At 48.0% G+C, this 9,986-nt stretch overlaps 1 protein-coding gene across 1 annotated transcript; it reads right to left on the bottom strand.

Moving 5' to 3' along the window:
- Positions 1-1,463: 1,463 nt before the first annotated feature.
- Positions 1,464-8,168, bottom strand: LOC144932540 (tribbles homolog 2-like). Its single transcript, XM_078856724.1, has 4 exons — positions 7,918-8,168; positions 5,605-5,948; positions 2,893-3,188; positions 1,464-2,322 (listed from the first exon to the last, which is right to left on the bottom strand). Exons 1-4 carry the CDS (start codon positions 7,946-7,948, stop codon positions 1,824-1,826), a joined length of 1,170 nt encoding a protein of 389 aa, XP_078712850.1. The 5' UTR covers positions 7,949-8,168; the 3' UTR covers positions 1,464-1,823.
- Between the last annotated feature and the right edge of the window lie 1,818 nt (positions 8,169-9,986).

Here is a 9,986-nt window from a genome sequence, read left to right as displayed (position 1 = left end):
CGACACGGCCAATCAGTAAAAAAATTTGTCAGGTTCACAAAAGACAAATAGTTCACTACTTTAGCCCACCGGTGTGTTGAAGAGTGAATCCACAACATTTTTAAGTACGCCGTTTCGCTGGTATCCAGCATCATCGGGCAATTTGCCAGAATATCAGTATTCATCCAATTATTTTAATTGCTCAAATCTGGACAAATGCGATCGCTGCCCCCCTATTGGGTAACCGGGATGACAGCTTCCAATAAGATCACGAATAAAGGTCACATGATGGCCCAAGGATGTGTACAATGTAGACTGAACATTTTTTATGAATATAACTCTTCAGCAAACTCTGTTTTCATTAGACCGATGGATCTGTTACTCTACGTCATTCCCATACTACGGTGCCACAGTTGCTCATGATAAATTAGTTGCTGCCTCTAGCAGAAGTTGTTTGAAAATCATCAAACGTGTGTGGATAAGCCTTCGTGTTTGTATGGTGTGGCTCTCCTGAAGAAAACATAAAACATATACAATTCGTCCTGACTGGGTGAGTTCAGACCAACACAGACCAATTCGAATTTGTAAACGCAGTTGTTTTGTGTGAAGAGTACTTGCTCATAAAAATAAAAAAAATGTGAAATGTAAAAAAACGATGCTTCCAAAATAATGGCGCAAAAAAATAACACATTCCTGCCGAGGGAGCTGGTAGGAATGTTGGGTTGCTCGGTCAATGGCCAGGGTCAACGGCGGCGTGGTGTATTCTGGAAATATGGCCGACTGTGAGGGCGGGCACAAGCCGGCGTGAGTAGGTTAAACAGTTGAGTTTTATAAGGGCACCACGGGGTGACCAGCCCCTCCTCACCCAGATCCACCCCTCCCACCCCCCACCCAGCCCCTCCCCACCCTCCCCTCTCCACCCAGCCCCACCCCTCCCATTTTGGTTGCACGACGGACGGACAGACACAATAATCCCCTGTGGGCTTTTGGAACCAGGTGGTTCCTACCAGTACTAATGTCCGTTGAGTGTTAGAGCTGTGGTATAATGGCAAGCCTACTGCCCGAGTTCGATTCCCAGACATGGCGGCAAACATGAGCACCGAGTTCGAGCTGAACCAGTCCTGGGCACCGCCCCTTCTTCACCACCTCACCTCAACCAGCGTGGTGAAGTAGGGTCAAACAACCCCCACGGCCGACCCTGTATGAGGAAGCCTTCATCCAGCAGTGACTTGACAAATGGCTTTTACATTATTCTCTTACGAATAATAAACATTCATCATGAACATAATGAAGGTGTTTGGGTGAGATCGCGCAAGTATAAATGTGTCGTATTCCTCCACCACCCGGCACAGCCATTACCATGAACGGTGCTCTCGTTGGATCATGTTGGTGTTTTAATAAGCTCACGACGTTGGTCATAAACCTGTAAATGTTTCCACATTTGGGTGAATCCATCAACAGATGAGTCCATGTTCAGTGGCATATAGTATAGGATGCTTATACTTTATTTGAATAATGCACGTAAAAAAAAATGTACTTGGTCATTTTGCCATAGAAAATGTGTTTGCACCGTTTCAATTGCTTACGTGACATTTTTCACGTTACAATTCTGGTCTGCTAAACCGCTGACATGTTCTGTTTTGCTCTCCTTGTACCCCCTCTCCTCTGGGAGATCACCCTTGACAAAGAGCTAACAACCACAATGGAACTTCCCCCGGGAAAACCACGACATGAATTTGAAAAACGCATATTTTTCGCATCGGAATCTAACCGTCTTTACAACATTCAAAAACATTCAACAGAAGCGCGCAACGTTCACTTCAAACAGCCAGCCGTGATGCTGGTTATAAGTCGTAGCAGTCCCTGACGAGAGTCATTTCCGGCACCGTCTGATCGCACGCTGATCCCTTGGGCCCTCCGCCGCCAACCGCTCCGAACGGGCCTTCTTCGGCAACGGCTGACTCGACGCGAGTGAAATCTGTCCGGAACCACGGGTGCTCGAGGATTTCCGGCGCCGTCAGCCGCTGAGCCGGATCGTAGCACAGCAGGGCTCGCAGGAGGCAGCAAGCCTCTGGCGACAGGCTCTCCCCGGTCACGCCATTCTGGCCCCAGCACATCCCGTCGCCTTCCTGGAAGGGGTAGCGTCCCAGCAGCATGGCATACAGAGACACACCGAGGCCCCACACGTCCACCGCCCGGTCCAAGCGACCGACGTCCTGTGGAAGACCCCCCGCGCTCGTGCAAAAGTCAGAGCCGCGTTTCTCTGTGTGCAGGTCGCTCGCAAAGCGGTTGTCACTTGGAGCCGAGTGAGCATCTTCCAGACTGACCAGCATTACGTGGGTCCTGGTGGAAAGAGAAATTATTCCATAATTATGTTGAGTCACGACTGACGGGTACATTCTGTGTTGAGCATGAGCTACTGCCTGAATCATACGTTGAATTCAGGGGGTGACCTTCATTCAAAGAGGGTGACTTGGTAACCGACAAAATATTATCGTCAAGAGGCTTTCGTTGAGTAGGTACTAGATGAAAGTGGATTTTTTTAAGTGAAATTATTAAGTTGATTGTGCAGCCATATGTGGATTGATAATATAATAAATACTATCAAAAGTAAATTGCAAACTGTTCTGATGAATTATGGTTGTCTTTAATAATGGTACATCCTGCTGATGAAAGCTTAATTGATATAATTTGTCAGGCTGATATGAGATAAAATGTACATGTGGATGTGCAGCCCTTTAATCATTCCACTGCTGAAATGACCCAATTCTTGATTTTATCTGGATCTCTCCGAGCTGGTGAACGGGAAAATATCTATGCACCAGCTCTCTTGAAAATACTCAACGATAAAATGAAGCCCCGCTTAAACAAAGGCAACGTTTACAACGCGATAAACAATACAAAGTACGTTACCTCTCCGCATCTGCGAACACAAAGCGCCGCAGGCTGAGGCCTCCCAGGACCAGACCGTTGCTGTGGCAGTGGGCCACCGCCTCGGCCATCTGTCGGAAGAGCCGGGCCGACTCCTCTTCGCTGAGCCGACCTCGGGAGCGCACGTAGGCACGTGCGTCGCCTCCCGCGGCTCTCTCGAACAGTGCGTACGCGCGCGTCTCTCCCAGCACGATCGCGGACGGGCACGCTACGCATGCATGCACCGGCAGGTGGAAGTAGGGTGCCAGCACAGCCTGCCAAGTCTGCAGCTCCAGCACCTGATGGCAGCCAAGGGGCATATGCAACAAAAACGAAATGTCACTTAGGTGTCATTAATATATCTGCCCACATGCTCTGGGTTGTGTTTCGCTGTGGACTGGTACTTAGCCTCGCTCGTGCAGAAATGTGTGTTGTTCTCACGCATCGCAGAATAATTCGTAAAACATTTTAGATTCCTCTGTGGATCCCTGTATACATTGCGACTTGTGAATTGAGTCAGTTTTGATTACCGTTTGCTACTTTTGCTGATATATATTTTTTTGCTGGGAGTACTTGTCACTTATTCTGCTCTGAATGTGTTTTCTGCATCGATTTTTTTTTCGTGTGTCCGATGTTTGTTCTGTGCTCATATCTTGTACCACGGGTCTCCTTTGAGAAAGACAATTCCATATTAATGGGCTCGCTGCACGTTACAAATACGGCTCATTGATTTATTGTTCTGCTGAGAAAGGACCTCATAGTTGGGCTTTACCGATCTAAATGCACACCCGTATTTCGGCACTTCTTCCTGGTGCAATGAACAATGTTGACCAAACTGAGATGAACAAACTCCATGGACATAGATGGGTACACTTATTATAACTGTTTTTTTTCAATTCAGGTTAGAGGCCACGTTTCAAACAGAGGATTTCGGCAGGACTGGCTCGGTCAGTTTATTATCAGCTCTGAATGACCTATTGACCCTATTTTCTGGGAATGCCGAACTGACAATCACAACCCGATATATTATCCATCCCCTGTTGTAAACATTCTTTTGGTTATTTGCTTAAGTCTTGCCAAAAAATGTAACGATACAATGAAACCGTAGTAAACCGTGATCATTTTCACGTGACTACTTGGAAACATCCACAAATGTATATGTCCTACTCGGAGCCCTTAAACAGTTGTGCAACAGCCATGTTGGCTCAACACGCCATGATAAAGATTACAACATCCATTCGCACCATCTTTGCATAGATTGTTCTCACCTGGGTAAAATAAAGTTCACTAATGGACTACATTTCCGTGTGTTAATTTGTAAAAAAGAAGCTTGCTATCTTAGAATTCCCTATATAGCCAGTGTGTGTTTGCGCTACAATTCCGGCTCGCATTTATGCTGGAATAATGTGCTTGTAAATTGATCATGTGCTTTGTGTCACTGTGGTAATGGTTCTCGTGCATTGGTTTGGCCCAATGAGCACTCAGTACTATCTATGGACATTTCGAGCATTATCCCCTTGTCTGCACGTGCAGGCCAAGCACTAAGGTCACATTACGTTGGGGGCAATTTAATGGCAAACTGTAGGGCAATAGCTACCTGCATTTGTCACCGGCAATAGCTGTGGCACCATTTTCTTTTGAGAAAAAATCTTCGGTACCAAAATCTGGATCAATGTGAACACTGCAACCCCTAGTGGACAACTGGGATAGCAGCTTCCAGTGAGATTCCAAATAGGTCACATGACTCCACTAGGTTTTTTGTTACTCTCTCTCAAACAATCGTTGTTTGTCAAACACACTCTTCAACGAGCTTCTTACAACTTTGTCACTCATTGCAGTAGTTGCTTAAATTAAATATGTTGGAAGTAATAATTTCCGGGTCAGATATCCCTAAACTTAGCTTAGAATTTCCCCAGTGCACCGTGGCCTATAAGGACTGGGTTGTCATGGTGATTGCACAGAGCACAAAGCTGCGTTTGGCACTTAAAATGCACGATTTTATGGTGTATACCCAAGGTTACGGATCTATCATGAAGCCCAAGAGGGAGGCGTGACACTCACGCACACGGGTTAAATGACAACAAATAATGAGTAATGCTTACACACACGGATTATGTGACAAATAACAATTGAGAGCGCTATTGCCAGGGGATCACTTGAAAATGGGCACTAAATATGATCCGACGGCAGGGGTGGGGGAGCCTACTGTCCGTGACTTTCATTTCACACGGTCTGCAGACACTTCGACACAACCCGCAAACGATATTTACCCGTCACTGCAAGCATCTTAGCCGCATAAATCGGGTTCTGGAGTGGAGCGTTTACGACCTGGCGACACTGTGTTTCTAACTTTAGTGACAGAAGTGACTAAAGTGTGTGTATATGTTTATGCGGTTGCCTCCCAAAGATATTTGAAAGACCTATTCGGCCCTCGGTAGAGAAAAGATTCCCCAGTCGTGTCCTCCGGCCGTCTAGGCTGGGCTTATGTTTGTTTTCTTGAAGTAGGGAGCTTCTTGAAGAACTACAATTTGCAGTTCAGGAACTTTCGTTTGCTGAAGCAACTCCCAGCACGTTGAGCGAAACGGATATCGTGCCAAACAACGCACGGTTACTATTCTATGTGAAAACCGATCGGAGAGCTTCACAGCATCACCACCACAAAAGCGCATACGCATTCACTTGTATCAGTGCTGAGGAGGGGGCGTCTCGCCTCACCTTGCACACCAACTCCTCGCCCGTGTGCGTGTCCACTGCCCGGAGCATCCTGTCCTCCGAAGGGGCCTCCAGCAGCACGTACTTGTCGACGCGTGCCAGCGGGCACACTGGCGAGCTGGCAGAAGGCGGTGCAGGGTCAGGGGTCACCCTCGCCGAGCAGCCTCTCGACGAGAGGAGAGAAGGCCTTCTCCTCGCTCCCCTGGACGCGTGGAGCCGTTTGTGGGATTTCATCGTTCGCCGGAGGGAGCTCGACGCGACGCTAGAATCTCGGAGACTCATTGCCGCAGTCGCTTTCTTGAAACTCCAGGCGAAGGGGAGGATTCGTTTGTGGCGGTGTCTGCGGACTGTGAAAACAACGATTCACAATTTTTGTTCCAACCGTGCTACCGTGTATCTTGTCGTGGGACAAAGTGTCGATCGGAGAGCTGTGGAACCATTGTTTACTAAATTAATGTCCCGCAGAAGCGGTTGTTACAAAGCTACCTCTGAGATTCTCATCCACTGTACACGTTCTCTGCATTTGCGTGTGCGGATTTTGTAACGCGAACGTAAGTGCATATCATCGTCATCATAAGCATGATGGAAGGCCTCCCCAAACAAGCATGTGCACTATGAACCCGGCGACCTGTGTTCAATTCACAGCCATATATCAGCGGCGAGCGATAATGTGAACTAGTGTTGCCCCCCACTTTACCACCCCGCACTGCGCCGCCTGGTGAAGTATGGTCAAACAAACCAACACCACCTACACAGCGTGGTGAGGTCTTCATCCCGCAGTAAATTCACAAATAGCTGTAAATATTTTTTTCAAGTAATTACTATACTCTCTATGAATTCTATGCTGATAAATATAAGTGTAGATGATATAAAAAAATGACTACTTCAGTGAATTTTCACGATGACAAAAATAAGTTTAAATAGAAATTACAATTTCGATTTAAAGCTTTCGTGACTGCAGGGATTCATCTTCTTGGTTCTTTCGGTAAAGCCACGTAGAATGGAAATAATATTATTTTATTATTTATTATTTCCATTCTACGTGGCTTTCAAGAAGAGAAATTACAATAATAGGATTTGGGACAGGAAAGGAGGCTCTGACTGTATTTGCCAGCTCTTAAGGCTGAGCCCAATAAGGACCCGGCAATGTTTCCATTGCTTCGATGATAAGTCTTTTCAGTCTCACCATCATTGCAATGTCTGCAATTACGTTTTAAAAAATATATATATAAATTACACAGACAGCACCTACCACAGCGCTACGCTTACCCTCCGCTCCCCGCAGATATGCGATGGTCGAGCATCGATCGCGATTTGGCAAGCAAAGGTTCACCTGCCCATCTCTCACGTCCAAGTGGCTCTCATCACACTTGCGATTGCATAACAAGGCATGACTGTGAGGAGGAGTCCTTCATCTCGCAGAGCCGTAACATCATTATTACCGTTACTAATTCGCAATGCATGTAGTTACATGCGGGCACGCAAATGCCATGTCAATCATACTAATGCTGGCCAAATTACTAATAACTCGATGTTAGTCATTATTAAGATAAAAACTTGTCAAACACATTTGGAATTTCCACAACTGGATTGAGGCCGACACTGAGGATGAGCACTGCTCCATGCTCACGTTTTAGCAAGGAAACATTTTAACTGACTGAATAATATTCAGAATAACGATGCAATTTATGTATCCGTTACAAGCCTCACTGCATCTTTCCGCTACGTTTTACTTCAATAGTTGCATAAGGAAATTGTTACATAACACTGTGCATACAATTATAAGTGTTAACATGTAATAGTGCATACGTGAGAAGTATTTTAAGACAATAAGGACCGCAGCACATAGACAATAATAACGCAATTGAACCAGGAAAGCCTCACCGAGTATCAAGGCTCTCAGAAGAGCATCACTATTAACATTCGGAAGTTTGGCCAATTACGTTCATGATTGTTTGGCTTCTTTGTAGAAAGGAAATCCGAATGCCTGGAGAAACCCCACCGTGCGTACGAGTGGTGGGTGACACACTCAGCACTGCCATCTCCTGGCCACAACCCCAATGCTTCAACCCCCTGTGGTCACCCATCCGAGCACGAACCAGGCTCAAAACCTGCTTAGCTGCTTGAGATCGGACAAAGGTCGGGCGCCTTTAATTTGGTCACATGCAGCGAGACGCGATACAACGCAACCGCAGCGTATGCCCACTTCATGCCGGATGCATGAAATAAATATGAACGCAACTCCCAGATGCCCCTTTGCATTATAACCCTCATTGCAAGGCACGCGCAGCGCACGGTCTGCCGAGGAAGTCTCACCTCCGTGTCGCGTCGCCAATTCCAGCCGCATGAAAAAAAAGACTTGTGCCGCTACGAAAACTTGGGGGGCTCCCTCCTGCAGTCGAAGACGGGGGCGACGCTGCCGCTTCTGCCGCTGCCTGTCGCGGCGGTGATGATGTGGGAGACGGAGTGAGGAGGATGAGGCGTTTTATGACAGCGCCTCCACCGGTCGGCTGGGATGACAACCGCGCGCCACCCACCCCACCTTCCCCGTGCAGTCACCCCCCCCGCCAATCCTCTTCGCTTTAACACCCATGCCTCCCCTCCACTCCAGCGCCTCCCCAAGGGGACGCATTCACAGAGTGTACCCAGCCGGAGGAGAGCTACGCCTCACTCGCAATTTCTCAGAGTGCAGCCAGAAGTGCGCGTGTGGGACACACCCGCGATGAGCGGGGGGAGGGGGGGGAGGGCCGTTAATGTATTTGCCGTTCAACCTCGCAATGGCAGTGCGTGCATTCTGAGAAAACGGCCACCGGGGAGATGGAGCGATGCAATCTCGTGCGAGAGACGGCGACGGCTTTAGGAAATCCTTCCTCTCAGCAGTCAAATAATCGGAGCTGATGACGACGATGATGATGCTTTCCCCGCGTGATGACACCGTGTGATTCTGAGTAGTCGGTCACATCAGGCTGAGTCCGTCAACTCGCTACGCTTGACAACCCAGGTTCGTCACAGACAGCAGGCGTGGATTTGAGCTCAGGAGCTCAGCGTTGCCTGCTCAAGCGCTCAGAACTCCGAGTCGCGCATTGCAATTAATTAGCACAGCACTTCCCCGAATGCAGCCTTCGCCAATCAGAGTGCGTGGCTCCCAATAGGAATGTCTTGAGAACAAATTACTGGCGCTTGTCAATTCAGGTCATCATCTCCCCCGGGATGAGTTATATTAATCGCACGCGGTTGGAAGTTAACGGCGATTGGCTCCCACCATAGCGTTGTACACCGTTTTCTGTCAGTGGAAAGGATGATGGCCAGGTGGTGGAGACTAACGATGGAATGGCAGTCAAAGGGTGGAAACATATATGCTGGAGAGGAGATGGTGCATTGAAATCAGCTCGTGTGCAGGTGCTCGATAGATTGTTGCATCCCAAAGCCCTGAGAGATGGCGGCCGCTTGGGGCAGCATTTATTTAGCAGTGGAATTACCATGGCTGATGATGATGATGAGTTATTTGTCGTGCTGAATTGCTGCACATTTTTGACAAATGTCAGGACAATTCATCTTTGGGCTTTTTTTTTAACAACCCAAATTCAACCCAACCCATGAATAAATATAGCATCTTTCCTACCCTCATCCAAATCGCCCTAAACAAAAGGAAGCATGAAATACATTCATTATTATTCACCTTGCGCCTGATTCTGTGAATGAGCACAATAGCGGAGCGTCGTGCCGGCAAGGCTCGCGTGATTTCGAGAACGCGCGTGTGGTTTCCGCGTGGATGTGCGCGTGTGCGCGAGTCGTGACTGGCAGCATCCACCAATCCAGCCCACGCTCATAAGGCTACGTACGGTCAGTCACCGCAGAAGCAGCGATTTTTTTTGTCTTTGTTAACGTGCAAATATCGTCCCGTTGTTATTCAGCTCCCCGGCTCTCGACGCTCGCTCGCTCGCTCGTACGCCTCCTCGCAAAGGCGCTCTTGATCCGAGAAGGTCAGCAAGGGGGGGGGGGGGGGGTTGGCGAAATGAGGAGAGGCGCTCACGGAACATTCTGTGCTCCGCGCGAGCGGCCTCACGACCCAGAGACGATCTGTATATCCCGGCAGCGGCGCGGGGAAGGTGTTGACGCGTCAATGAGGCTGAAGGAAAATCACCTGAAGAACGACTGCGCCACGCACTCGTTTCTCTAATGCCTCCGCAGGGAGAGGAAGACGGATCGTTCCAGCAAATTAAGCTGTGTCGAGATGACTCATGCATGCTTTGCGATAATTCCGCAACTGTGAGAATTCTTACATTTACATGTTTTGGGTATCTCGTGTTATCATTTTACTGGCTCGTGAATGCAGCTTAAGATTGAGGTTCTAGTTATGTTTTTGCAAAAAAAAAAATCCATAG

Source organism: Lampetra fluviatilis, chromosome 5 (assembly GCF_964198595.1).
Source record: "Lampetra fluviatilis chromosome 5, kcLamFluv1.1, whole genome shotgun sequence".
In the NCBI taxonomy this organism is placed as follows: Eukaryota; Metazoa; Chordata; class Hyperoartia; order Petromyzontiformes; family Petromyzontidae; genus Lampetra; species Lampetra fluviatilis.
Note: the sequence above shows the minus strand (reverse complement) of the source record. Positions and strands in the feature narration are given on the sequence as shown.

Excerpts from the sequence above, each read along its gene's own strand:
- LOC144932540 (XM_078856724.1), bottom strand. The coding sequence starts at position 7,948 with ATGCGGCTGGAATTGGCGACGCGACACGGAG. Across the intron at positions 5,949-7,917 it reads ATTGGCGACGCGACACGGAG|TCCGCAGACACCGCCACAAA; the intron begins GTGAGACTTCCT and ends TTGTTTTCACAG. Across the intron at positions 2,323-2,892 it reads GTGTTCGCAGATGCGGAGAG|GACCCACGTAATGCTGGTCA; the intron begins GTAACGTACTTT and ends TCTTTCCACCAG.